The sequence below is a fragment of the Camelus dromedarius genome, chromosome 1, assembly GCF_036321535.1.
Source record: "Camelus dromedarius isolate mCamDro1 chromosome 1, mCamDro1.pat, whole genome shotgun sequence".
Classification (NCBI taxonomy): domain Eukaryota; kingdom Metazoa; phylum Chordata; class Mammalia; order Artiodactyla; family Camelidae; genus Camelus; species Camelus dromedarius.
The window spans coordinates 4,750,876-4,765,157 of NC_087436.1; the positions used below are offsets into that span (position 1 = coordinate 4,750,876).

Genomic DNA, 14,282 nt, shown 5'->3' on the forward strand with positions numbered 1-14,282 from the left:
CTAGCTCACCGCATCTCTAGACGTCCCGCGTGAGCGAGCCGAGTCAAGCGAGCGGGGTCTGGAGGCCGGCAGAGCACAGATGCTGACCCTGGAGATTTTCCAATGGAAAAAAGAAAAGAAAACCAAATTCTCTTAGAAGCATCAAAATCTAGTCACAAATGAAAGGTACATGGGGGGTGTCGCTATTGCAAGTCGGACAACGCAAAATCAAAGTGAGTTTTAGAGACTGGGGAAACACTTGGACTGGAGGTCTTTTCAAAAATGGATCAGGTCACTGAACAGGTGGCCTCTGTCCTGAAGAAGTGTACCCCCCACCGCCCCCTCCAGGCGTCACCCTGACACTGCTGCTGTGCGGTTCACCAGCTCCCCCGGGGGCGGGAGGAGAGCGAGGCGGGGGTGAGGCTGCAGGTGCCCGCGGGGCAGTCCTTATCTGACGGACACAGGGCTCCGTGAACGAGTTTTCAGTCTATCCAGTTGCTAGCGCGGGCACATCATGAACGCATCGAAACGTCCCAGCAGTGGAAACCCATACGGATCCTTCCTCCCTGAAATACTGGCTGACGAGTTTCCTGATGTTGGATCTGGTAATTCGGACAAACAAGACCAGAAGAATAAAGTGCTGGTCCTGGAAGCAAGGGGGGAGGTGGAGGAAACGTCCTTGGGATTTCATGCAAGAATGAAGGGTCACAGAGAAGGCAGGGATGAGGGCAGAACCGACTTAACCCCACATGCTGCAGGAAAGGAGGGGCACCTGGCCGTCTCTGTGGAGTGAAGTTCTGAGCGGCTTCAAGTAGTCTTACGTACTGTGTGTCTGTCCCCGGAGCAGAGCAAGACCTCCACTCAGGGACTCCACTGCAGGGTCTCCGCCCCTTGAGCAATGTCAGTGCAGACCCTGACACCAAAGTGATGGCTAGTGTTAGGTCACCTCCCCAGAGCCACCCAGGAGGGCCTTCCTCTAGTAAAGGGATTTCTAGTTAAAAGTTCCCCTTCCACACAACGTAGGCACTTCTGGATGGTTTCAGACTCCCACACATTTGATAATGAATCCAATAATAAAGCAAATGATTTGGTGGTGGCATTGAATGCACAACATTCAGTACAGAACCTGAGACATAAAAAAGGATCATCCCAACGAGACGGAAGCGCCGGCTTCAGGACACGGGCCTCACGAGAGGAGGCTGAACGACCCATTGAAGTTCCCAATGCAGACAAGTTGAGACCACGTCCCTGTGTCCAGGGACCGACTTCCCGCAGCACTAGACACTCCGTGTGCCTGGCGGGGGCACAGAGCACGCACATCAGCCCTCCACCAGCTGTCAGCGCAGGGGGCTCACCACCGGGGAGGCGCACACCCACCTACACCCTTTTTTTCTTCCATTTTTAAAAACAGAAGTATAGTCAGTTACAATGTGTCAATTTCTGGTGCACAGCATCGTGATTCAGTCATATGTGTACATGCATATATTCTTTTTCATTATAGGTTACTGTAAGATGCTGAATCTAGTTCCCTGTGCTACACAGTATAAACTTGTTGCTTATCTAGTTTATATGTAGTAGTTAGTATCTGCAAATCTCAAACTCCCGATTTCAGAGACTCTTCACAAGGACTCACAAGCTGCAGCCCCTCCCGCCCCCACCCCCACAGGCTCGCTCTCCAGGGTAAAAGGCTGCATTTATTGCTGTGCGGATTCACTTCTTTATCGCTTACCACGTGTAAAACTGCCCTGCCACTTGGATTACTTTCCTGTGTTTTCTTTAAAGCGTCATGCAGTTTTTCGGCGCTGTACCCTGACTTCACTTCTCCTGCAATCCTTATTGCAGGATTTTGTACAGTGGGCGATTTTTTAGGAACATTTATGTCACATTATAGCAGGACTGACTGCATCTTAAAGGATCACAGATAAAATGTGTGTGATCCTGCCCGGGTGGGGCTGGGGCTAAGTTTTCTGATGGCGCTCAAGGAATGAGCACCCAAGGGCTCAGGGCACTCTGGTGGTGAAGGTATTTGATTTCAGGTGACTTTTTCGGTGTGGTTCTCTTTTTGAACTACTTGTGCATTTAGCAGTCAAGTCTGCCTCCCCCAGCCCTCTGTCGGCGGGTCTGCAGAAGGCTCGGTGGCCTGGCACAGCTACGGGGCAGTGTCCCCGTGTCAGTGCAGGAAACAGCCAGCAAGGCTCGCCTCAGAATACAGGCAGGACCTTGACATCTGCTCCTTCCAGCAGGATTCTCCTTTCACTGTCACTTTTTGCTGATGGGGTGTGATTTTTACCTACGGAAATGCAAGTCTCATTGAACTTGACCTCAAAGGTGACCTCCCATGCTGAGATGATTAGAAAAGAAAAAAAAAATCTTAAAACATACCGCCTGCTGGTTTCTCACTTGTGTTACAACATGCTTGTCCCTCCAGTCAAATCTTAGCGGCAAAGACACGTTAGGGATGGCTTTCTGCACGTCTGCTGGGTATCTGGGAAATCTGGAAGCTCTGCTTCTTAAATAAATGGCTGGATATAAACATGGAAAAGACAATCAACATTATATTATAGAAGTTCTTTCTGGAGGAACTTTTCTACAGAAGCAATAAAGTTGCTAATGAAATCTGCCATTTGTGCTTTTCTATAACATGAGATGGATTAGCTGAAAACTACAAGAAATACAAATTTCCATAATAGGATTGGAGCTGTCACATGAAATGACTTGTTTGATAGAAACAGGTCAATATAAAACTGACTATAATTGACATTACCTGCTTCATCATAACCCATGGAACCATGGTGTCTTGAATAGAAATAGCAGAGAAACCTGGGGAAGGGATAAGCTGTTGTCCCTCACAGCCACAGGGAAGTGTCCGTATTCATAATATTTAGATCTGGAGCAGTAATTTGAAGAGTGTGGCCATGAATTTATTTTCCTGTCAGCACCTGTACATGCTTGACACTTACTGTTTAATAAATGTTAATGTTACTCAATTCACCAGATTCACAACTGAACAATTCTCAAAAACTAAGGGCTTAAGTTAAAGTCAGGAACCCAACCATCTAATAGCACCACCATCGCACCACACCTTTAAACTCTTCAGGAAACAAATAAGAAAACTGGTTTATTCCGTAGACGGCAGTGGAGTTTTCACGAGGAAATAAAGAATTCAAATATCGATGTCTGTTAAGGCTTTCCTAAAAGGGGGAAAAAAAAACACGCTGATTTATATCACTTGTTAACTTTCCAGAGCCATTTGTGTGTAACTGACTTGGAGATACTTTTCAGATGTAAAAGTCAAAGCCTGATTTATTTCCTGCAAGTCACAGTAAAAGATTATATAAAATAATCAGATTACATTTATAAATGTTTTGTATTAAAAATACTGTCTGATTTCAGGAATAATTTTTGAGGCTGGGAAAGGTATGTCTTAACCATTTATAATTCTCTTCACCAAGCATGCTGAAACATTAAATATATATTTATTTAATGTAGTGAGAAAAATAAAATAAACTGCAAATAAACACTAGACACTAATGGAAGTTGTCCCCAGTGGACACTCCTGTGATCAAACAATTATGAATCTGGAACAGGTTGTCATTTTTATCTTTGGGTTTCCCAGCACAATGAATAAAGTATGAAAAAAAAAATGAATGAATAAATAAATCTGATTCCACCTGAGCTGTATAGTGCTCCCTAGTTCATTTATGGTAAAAAGGCTTGGGGAAAGACACTCATCCTTGAAATGGCCCAGGAAGATCGTCTGGTTTGTCTGTCCCAAGGGAAAAATTGGACCATTGTTTACGGATTTCTCAGCTTTGAGTTTTGTGACAATTCCCTTAGGCTTGTGTTTTATACAGACGTGTCCCAATGTCCTAACACTGACCAACTGCGTGGGTCAATGAAACTTCAGGACACCCCTGCTGGGTAAGTTCCAACTCCAGCTCTTCCACATTGGCTTGTGCACCTGTGTGTCGGTCTCAGAAGCCTGTGAGCAGAATGAGGGCCAGGCTGGTGTGTCTCATCACCACTGAGCTCCCTGCACTCAGTGCATCCTGGCGCGACAGACTTAGTAATACATACATGATTGCACTGTGTAAGCCTCGTGCCCTTGATAGCTTTAAGCTGTATTTTTTTTCCTATGTATATACATTCTTTTGCAGATTATTTTCCATTGTAGGTAATTACAAGATATTGAATACAGTTCCCTGAGCTCTACAGTAGGTCTTTGTTGCTTATTTATTTTATACACGGTAGTGTGTATCTGTTAATCTCAAACTCCTAATTTCTCCCTCCCCCAATCTCCTTTCTCCTTTGGGAACCATAAATTTGCTTTGTATGTCTGTAAGTCTATTTCTAGTCTGTAGATAAGTTCATTTGTATCTTTTTTTTTTAGATTAAACATATAAACGATATCATACGGCGTTTGTCTTTCTCTGTCTGACTTTACTTAGAATGATGATCTCCAGGTCCATCTATTTTGCTGTAAATGACAATAAGCTGTTTATTTTTAAGTAAATTATTAATGAGACTTGTCATAATCTTATTTTTTCCTCATTAAGCATGCCTGGAAAGGTTGCTAATTGATGAAATAATCAATAGTTATCAAGTTTTCCACATTTAAAAATAACCTTGATGAAGCAAGGCTTTGAATATAATTTGGAAAGGAGATGTATACATATAAAAACAGAGCTGGTATGAGGAGGCCACGTAACAGACACAAGCCAGCAACTGCAAACTGCTGAGGATTTCAGAGGACTCATTCATTCTGTAGTATTTACTGGCATCTTTGCGAGTGGAGCGATGGGGGAGGCACTGGGAATGCAGGGCCTTGATAATGCCCAGGGGAGCACGTGGAGTCAGGAGAATGGGCTCCCAGGCCTCCACCCGCAGGGGCTTAACCGCTGTGTCTGAATCACACGACTGCACGAAGCGGGCCGGGGTCCCCACCTGCTGCACCCAGCTGGTGACTAAGCCCGGCCTGTTCGGGGAGACGCAGGTTTGTGGCTGGTGAGCTCCCATTGTCTCCCCTCTTCCTGCAGCTCGGGGCAGCCCTGCACCCAGACACTCTCCCCACTACTCCTGTGATGAAGAAGAAAGGAAGGAAAAAGAAAGAGGAGACATGTCAAGGACCAATATCAGGAGTGGGAGAAGGGCTACTGCAGATGCTTCTGGCACTAGAAGAATAATCTTTTGACAACTTTATGCCAATAAGATTCATAACCTGTATGAAATGGACCAAGTCCCTGGAAGACCCAAATGACCAGATCTGGATACCCAAGAAATAGGAAACTTGAACAGCTTTTTAGCAATGAGAGGCTCTACATTCCTCGTTGAAAATCATCCCACAAAGAAAACTCCAGGCCCTGATGGTTTCATGAGTGAATGTTACCCAATTAAAAAAGAAATAATGCCAATCATACACACATTCTTTGAGAAAATAAGAAGAAGAGAATCCTTTGCAACTTCTTTTATGCGATTAGTATAATCCTGATTTCAAAACCAGACCAGGACATCTCGGTGAAAGAGAATGACACCTCAGTGGCCCTCATGACTACAGATGTAAAATCCTTAGCAAAATATTAGCAAATCAAATGCAACAACTTATAAAAAGACAATACATCATGGCCCAGAGAGGTCCATTAAAAAATCTACGTAGGTTTAACATCTGAAAATCACCAACATCATACGCTATGCTGATGGAATAAAAGAGGGAGAAAAACCATATGATATTTTCAATAGATGCAGAAAAAGACCCTTGACGTAATTCACAATCCTTTCATGATAAAACGTCAGCAGTGAATGAAAGGACACTCCTTCAGCCTGACTGAGGGAATCTGTGAAATGCCTGTTTCAACCAGAGGCCAGCTTCCAGAAGAATCCCATTTGTGAATTTCCATGTGACTCAGGTGCAGTGACTTCTGTCATTTTATGGCTGTCACCAGCCTGTGCCAAGACTGCTTGATATTTATAATGTCACTTGTTGGCAAGAGAAAAATCCTCTGAACTCCTAGGGGCTCTACCCACCTGTCTCCCCACCTCTCAGCTCTACCTCCTTCTTTCAACTCTGCAAGACCATTAATAATATTTAAAGTACTCCCTCGAAGAATTCTGAGCAAAGCATAATTCTCTCATATGTCTACACACACACACACGGTGGATTTCTTTATTCTCTTAAATTTGTAACTAACCAAAACATCTTACCACATAAACAGATACCACATTGCTGTGTGATCTCTGGCTATATACTCAACCTCTCTGGGCTTTATTGTCTTTGTTTGCAAATGGGGCAATACTGACCCGGCAGAGTGTGAGTATTAAATAAGATAATGTTTAGAAAACACATATGACAGTGTCTAATATAAAAATGCTCAATTAAATACTGTCATGTTCTACCTTTTCCCTCTTTAAACACAGAACTTTTGGAGGATAGAAAATGTCATTCATAGATGATGTTTTCACATTTTCTTAGGTTAATGTGGAGCAAATCTGTCTCACGGAATCAGATATTACCAGGGATCTACTGAAAGTAATAGACTGCTTTCATAGTAAAATAAAATTATCAGGATATCCAAGAACATTTCGTCTCCTATTTGCTGTGACAACAGGACTCTAGTTATGTCTCCATAATGGTGGTTTTGGATCACTTAAATCTCAAAAAGTCCTGTATCTCGCTTCTGGAAATCACTATTCTTTCGAGTGACTTTCTGGTCTAATTCCATTCTAGTGGCGAGGACAGGTTTCCACAGACACACCACACCCTGTCCATCTAGGCTGAGATCCTGCTAACATCCTTGGTCACAGAACCAATCAGCACACGCGCTCAATACAAGGCAACGGAGGCTGGAACACCAGTCAACTACACAGGAAACGGCCCTAAGGCCAAACAAGATTTTAAATAAGAAACTGACCCTTCATTTTGTTTATGAAAAAAGAAGTGTACGGTTTTGAGGGATATACAGGAAACCTATCATTTGCTAGCTTTGAAAGGCACAGACGTGTGAAAAACAGGTGGCTCACTTAGAACTGATAAATCAAAACAAACTTTCAACAGATCTGTGGACAAATAATCATCTTCACATATTTTTGTTTGGTTTGGTCTTAACCGGATGAGTTACAGTAAGACACACCAGATTCCTGCCTGGAAGGGGAGTCAGGGCCAAAGAACCTAAGGAAATTATCCTACGACTGTAAAATGAGAGAAAACGTGTCCTTCTGACAGTAATATGTACCGTACACCCTAAGTCTCTCTAATCAAAACCATACCTTAAGGCCCTGAACCTAAAGCTACCTTTATCATGCCTTCTAAAGCCAGCCCTCCTTCTGAAAGCTGGAATCTCATGTACTCAGAGTTGCCTGTGTGTGTGCGTGTGTGCGTGTGTCTGTGTGCGCACACACACACACGCTTAAGGAGTCACATATTCCAACTAATGATTAAATGTCAGATGTTTCTGAGTGGTCTCTCCTGCATCTAATCTGCTGCTTTGCTGGCCCAGCTGGGATATTTCATTAATTCTCTACAATTCTTACAAATCCATAAACAGAAAGGAGGGACCTTGTTTGCTCAAAACAAGAAACCAAGAGAACTGTTTCAGTCTGAGAAGGATAAACGATAACTCAGTAAGAGACCTGGCCAATCTCACAGAGAGATCAGGCGGGAGTTTTAAAATTCCTGAGAAACTGACCTTTTTCCCAGATGACTGGAAAGCGCCTCCTCTTCCCTGGGCATCTTAATTTCCCTAACTTTCCAATTATTGGTAACAATAATTAGGAGTTGTTCTCTGTGTCGGGTGAGTTGAGAGGAAAATGACCATCCTCAAAACGAAGTAAGAGTAAAATTCCCCCCGTGGGGGGGGGGGTAGGAGGGGGGGGGTAGGAGGTGGGGGGGGGGGTCTCAGCTATCTGTTGGTCCTTAACACCACCTCTTGAAGAAGAACCAGTTCAGTCTTATTCACAGACTGCCACTAAGTGAGAGTAAATTAAACAGTGCATTTTCTTCCTGCAGGTGCTCAACTGTTTCTAAAGGAATAAGCAAATCCTTTAAGACCAAATTGCCTTTGGCTCTAAAATGAAATTTTTCAGCTGTTGGGTACCCTAAATATGCAGGATTGAAGGGATTGCTAAACTGAATGCAAGCAGTTTTCTTAGGTGCTTTATATGAATTAAGTTAACACCGTACCAGGCAGTTGCTAATATTGCTCCAGTTCACAGATGCCTGAACTGAGGCATGGATAGGAAATGTGTCTTAGGTCGCACAGCTGGGATCTAGAGGAAGGTGTGGTTATTCAGCCAGCAGGAAATCCTCAGACGAGATAGAAACTTTCCTGGGCTGCACATCAGTATTTTTGAGCTGAGAAGGCAGTGAGAATTTGATTTATCTTCCCCTCTGGTATCTGGGTTTTCTTCCAACAGTGGTGATTTGCTATGCACTTAGCCGTCTGGTGTGTGCCTGGGATGTGCCCCCGGTACGGCCGGGATAAGCTGCATATTGAAATCACCGAGAAGCAAGCATGGTTTGTAAGATCACTTCCTGCCTGGCACGCTCAGCCCCAAATCTCTCACTTCTGCTTCTCAGACTTTCTCTTAGAGTCCTCAGTGGCAGGTTCCGAGGTTTGGTGGAGAAGAAATCATACATTTTACAAACAGATTTAAAGATTCAAAACGTTCTCCTGGTCGCTGCTTTTAGTTCCTGGAAGTTGCGGGTAAGTCCAGGAACGAGCAAAAAGTAAAAAGTTTGTGTTGGAGTGCTGCTGAGACGTTCTTAGGAGTCTTGGGAGCCGTAAACCTTAGATGGCGATGTTCATCTGACCACACGGCAGTGTGCTGGCCAGCACTCCTGGGCAGTCGATAATCCAAATATCACAGGCTGCCGTTGGGGAAAACAGTATTAGAATAAAATAATTTTTTTCAAAGGATGTACTTCTATAAATTACCACTTTGGAAAAGTTCCCTAGACAAAGCATTTTTTGTATGTTCTGCTGGAATCTGTATAAAAATAGTGTGCACACATATCTAACATGCAAAGTGAAATAAGAAAAGTACAGTCATTTAGTATTTGTGTGTGTGCGTGCAAATAAAGATTGAATTAAAAAGTTGCCCTTTGGCGAACTGCCTAAAACAGCCTGGTTTGCTAGTACCCGTCTTCACATTCTCCTGTTTGCTGGAAAATGGATTATAGTTCCGTGTTTAAACATAACAATCTCCATATACGAGGCTATAACTTCTTCGAGGTTAGCACATGCCTTATTCTCCACTGAATCAGTCAGGAAACCTAGCCCATCTCCTTATACAGAGTAAATGTCAAAGTAATGGATAAACGGTGGACAGGTGAACAAATGAATGATAAATTCTGGCCCGAGACCTCAAGGCTATGATGCATTTTCATTTTGGGAGTGCGCGCGTGAAGCTAGAGCCAGGAGAAATCACCACTCGAACAACAGTACCTTACGTCACATTCACCTCTTAATCTTTCTGGTAGATAGAAATGGTGCTTTCAAGCATCCTTGGATAAAGTCTTTCTGGAGGAAACCACCACGACTGTAAGGCGCTGTGTCTAGCAAGCACCTGTGGCCCATTAGTTATGCTCATTCACTGTAAAATGCTATCATCTTCTATTGAGACCTAAAGAAACGTGCCTAGAAGTTTTTCTTTTTGAAAAAAATGTAGCATGTAACATCACGGAGAGAATTCATAAGGTGAAACTCCTGAAACATTATGCAGGAGTCACACGTGTATTAGCACGTAGACACTCCACCTTTTATGGCCCATTGTTGGGTCTGTGGTCTCCAAAGGGATAAGAGGACCACCTGCCCTGTGGTCCAGCCATGAGCATCTCTGAGCATCTGTGCACAGGTTGTACCACAAAGGCAAACAGGCCTGATCCAACAGCTCTGGTCACTTCCAAGGAGTAAAGAGCAGAGGGAGGGGCCGCTGTCCCTCCTGCCACATCGGGTATCCTGTGAGGCAGCCTACAATCATCCAGGAGGAGCCTGGGCTTCACCCCACAACAATGCGATGGTGGTTTGTGGGCAAATGTAACAGATGCCGCGCAACTTCCAACGTAAGGGCTCTTCCTGGGGAACTTAGGAAAATAAAGAAGCCGCGGAGGACAAAAACCTGCCACCAATCTCTGAACCCAGGGCCAGGAGAAACAGGCTGATCAATCATACACTTGCTCCAACTGTGTCCGCAGTGCAATTCCCGGAATACTGTTTTCCACACCTTGCTTCAGACAGCCGCTGCTCACCACCCCACCTGCACAGCTGACGGGAGCTCTCAGCCATCCCGAAATAGGTCACCGACATCCGAGGGCGACAGTGCCAGGCCCTCAGTATGTGTCTACACTCTCCCTATTGCCGGTCGATTCTCCCCCGCTCCACACAGATCACTTTATAACTCTGCTTTAAGTTTTAAACTTCTTTTTTTTCCATGTTAACTTGACTGTGGAGCAAATTTTCTAGATTCTGTTCATCGTTTTCCCCTGATAGGTAAACAGTCTCAGCCTAACCGATTCATAATCTGACATTATGAGTTAAAGAGACCTTAACGTGTAGAGTTACACTGAGTTTCAGGCTCAGCGCGCATCCTGCCAGGAAGATGCTCGTGGGTACCCAGCAAGCAACACTCTTTCTGCCTTGACCCACGACCAGCTTTCCCACCTAGGTCCAAACAGCCATCGAGGTTCAAACTCAAGTTTCCAGTGACTGCAGACAAGAACCCTAAAAACTCTCCTTTCCTGGGGCCTCCGTCTGGTGAAGCAAACTCCCACTAAAAGCAAATGCTTTGAACACCTTTTCAGACTTTTTCAACTCGAGGTTTTTCAATGTACGGAGAACCCCTGACCCTCTGTCCTCCTCCACTTAAAACCTTCCATTCCCCCCACATATACCCTGAAGTTCTCCTGAGAAGACTTGTCTTTCTAGACACTCATCTCCTGGGACTGGCCTCCTCACAGGCCCAGTATGAGTAATTACCGCATATAAGTACCTACATATACATTTATAAATAGTATAAATTATATACATTTAAAATATACATTCATTACACTGGCCTCCAATCCTCAAACATTATTTTTGTGAGGCGTATGGCGTGCTTTCATTTCTGCAGTCAATGAACACACCACCAGTGCAGGTGAGAGCATTCTCCCCCTGAGGGCTTTGCTTCACCACCATCTGCAACCAGCCTCAAGGCAGGAGTAGAGTCCAGGATAGAAACTGTTCTCCAGCAATTGTACCAGTGCTTCTGGTTTTGAAAGCTACTGGAACACAAGACCAATAAAATGGAGATGAAAATACACGGCTTGGTTTAAAGAAGAGGAGACGGGATCAGGGAAGGCTGGCCCCTTCTAACCACTGGAGCTGCAGGGCAGAGCAGGGAGCTCGAGGGTCCCATGAGAAAGCTCATGAACATACCAGGAAAAGTAATAACTACAATTCCGATAAGTTGCAGCGTTCTGGATTAGGCATGAATGGATTTTCCTTGATAACGAATGAAACCACAATCACGACATCTCATGAGTTAAAAAATTATTAAATAGTACCAGAGACACAGAACACAGGACTCTAAATCACGATCTTTTGCAGTTTCCTTGGTTTCAGGAAAAGCCTTATATTTATACCCAGCTAACTGGTCTGTTCCTGGGTCTTAAAACTTGGTGGAATCTGAAATGATGAATGAAGCCTTTTAAAAATGATCTGAGAAGGAGATAAAACTCCTCTGCCTTCTGTAAATCAGTCTCCACCGAGTCAGGTGAGCTTCGAAGGTGGTGCACTAATTCCCGGAGCCCGCGTTCAGGAAAATCACCAATGGGTAGGATTCTCCGAGTTTGCTAAATGCACGCTTCGTTGATAAAATTCGGATTACAGAAGGTTACCAGCGCCCCCTTCCGGGAGAAGGACGCCAGGTGCCCTCCGCCCGTTTCTGGTTCCCGTAACCTCAAGGTGGACAGTTCAGGAGGGCGGGGAGGACGCCTAGCGGTGTGTCCTCCCATCAGGAACACCCGGGACGCATCCAGTGCTCGCCTGGGGCGCATCACACAAACCCACAGCCACACGTCTCTCCTGAGGACCGATCTGCGGGCCGGCACAGGCCTGGGGCGGAGCGACCCCTGGCACCCGGGGCGGAGGGGGAAGTTCGCGCGTCCGCCCAGTCCAGAAACCCGGGTGCGTCCTCAGACTGCGCTCGGGGACCTTCCGCCCCGCCCCGCCCCGCCCGGCCCGTACAGGAAGGGACAGGCGACCCTGGGGGTGGCGCTCGGGGACCCTCCGCCCCGCCCAGCCCAGACGGGACGGGCAGACGACCCTTGCTCCCTCCACCCCCCAGCCCAGACCCCGAACAGGGCTGCGCGGTACCCGGAAGGCGGCCGGAGGGTGGCGGCCCCGCGGCGGGGTCGGGGTCGCGGTCTGGGCGCCGGGGCCGCAGCAGCAGCAGCAGCAGCAGCAGAGCAACCAGAGGTGCCTCAGCTCCATCCCGCCTCAGCCATTTCCTCTTTCGGTTCCCGGGCTCCTCCCCGCGGCGGGGCGGGGCGAGGGGCCGGGGACTGGGAGGTTGTGGGGGCTCGGGGCGGGGGCGGGGCCGGGGCGGGGAGTGGGGGGCGGGGCCGGGGGCGGGCCCAGGGCAGGGTGGCGGGGCCGGGGGTGGGGTGGAGTCCGGTTCGGGGTCGGGGGTCCGTGCGTCCGGGGGCTGGGCCGGATAAACACTCGTATTGCTGATTTTCTCAGCATTGTTCTAAGCACCTTACAAGTATTACCTTTATTCCATCCTCGTTAACAAATCCTTCAGTGGATAGTATTATCGTTGTTTCCATCGTACACATGAGGAAACTGAGACACAGAAAAGGTAAGGTGCGCGCTCAAGGCCGTGCATCTGACAATGGTGGTCTCGGGTTTGGACTGAGATGGAGTCTGGCTCCAGTCTGGGCTTGCGGCCTCTCCAGGTCTGCATCCTCACTTTTATATGCTTTATGAAATTCTGCAGTTTCTGAAATAGGCATTATTAATTCATTATCAGTGAGCACTAGGATTGCATGAGATGTAAACTTTAAACAACCAGCTAAAGATAGTCAAATAACCTGGAACGTGCGCTGAGAAAGATGCTAGTGTTAAACTGGGGAAGTATTTGTATGGCTATTAATTTTATAAGAGGTTAGTTCTTTAATGATTGCTTTTTACAATACGAAGAATTTTCTATCCTGACATAACCTCATGACTGCAGGATTTCACACTTGTCCCTCACCTCTGATCCTTACAACAACTCTCAAGGCAGAATCATCATCCTTACTCTGCAGTTGAAGAAACTGACTTGCGGTGATTAAGGAACGCACTTGAGAGCCTATGTAGTCAGACTTCAGAGCCCAGACTGGGCTCAGTCACTCCAAGGAACACCTGCGGTTGTTTCTTCTCATTATTTTTATTTTGTGTTGGTTTTTCTTTATCAACAATATCCTTTGTAGTCCACTGTGAGCTTTCTATGTTCTGATACGATTTACAGGAAAGTGTGACACTCAGTAACGCAGTTGAGTCATTGTGCTACCTCCGAATTGAAGAGCTTTTTTTTCCCTTTTAATATGTTTCTCTCTATATTATGGGAGAGAATCCTATTCCTCCAGGCAATTAATCAGCTAGTGTCTGGACTGGAATATTTGATTATCTTTGGTTTTGGATATTACAGGGATATTTTTATTACTGCCACAAAATCCACCTCTCATCTCCTTTGTGAATGTTGTTGCTAACTGGATTCATGTTGTTGTTGAAGTCATCTTGACTTCTTATATTGGCCACATTTCATCAGAACTACATAAATCCTGAATGAGAAAATATGTTACATACATTTCTGGGTACAAGACTTTCCAATTTCCTTTAAGGCTGAAGCAGAGAAATGCTGTCTGAACAGCCACTGCTGATGGCAGGATTTGTGAGGCTTTAGAAGTAGCTCATTCCAGTTTCCCAGCTGGAGGGCGGTGCATCAGGGGCCGCCAGACATGCGCAAAACAAAGAACTAGGTGGTGCCTCCACCAGCCAGCTTCCAACCAGGAGGGAAAATGTCACCGGTGAAAAGCCCTGCGTTACACCTCCTTTCTCCAACAGGCACTGGGACAAGATGCCCCCGGAAACACCTGAAACCAGACTGGTTTCTGTAGAAACCTCGATCCATTTTTGTTCTGCTGACATTTGAATAAATGTAAACAGAGGAATGCACACACTGTGGATGGAGACAGCTAGTGGGTTTATCTTAGAACCATTACTAACCACTCATAGCAAAATAGTAGTTCTCTTCTCATAGACTTAGATTATTCCAGTCAAGTATTTCAG

At 45.6% G+C, this 14,282-nt stretch overlaps 1 protein-coding gene across 10 annotated transcripts in view; it reads right to left on the reverse strand.

Annotated features, from left to right (window-relative positions):
- The window catches only part of CTSO (cathepsin O), a 27,421-nt gene extending 14,946 nt beyond the window's left edge, over nucleotides 1–12,475 (reverse strand). For 9 of the 10 annotated variants that reach the window (XR_010380865.1, XM_064485805.1, XM_064485724.1 and 6 more), the window contains exons 1-3: nucleotides 12,324–12,475; nucleotides 3,062–3,170; nucleotides 2,362–2,501 (exon numbers count right to left, since the gene is read on the reverse strand). Coding sequence is in view for 9 of the 10 variants with exons in the window: in XM_064485805.1 (XP_064341875.1) it covers nucleotides 2,362–2,501; nucleotides 3,062–3,170; nucleotides 12,324–12,440 (366 nt within the window). In the remaining variant the exon portion in view is untranslated. Of the gene's footprint in view, nucleotides 1–2,361; nucleotides 2,502–3,061; nucleotides 3,171–4,923; nucleotides 5,530–12,323 lie in introns of those variants that run through there. The other variant, XM_064485841.1, reaches the window with a different exon arrangement.
- Between the last annotated feature and the right edge of the window lie 1,807 nt (nucleotides 12,476–14,282).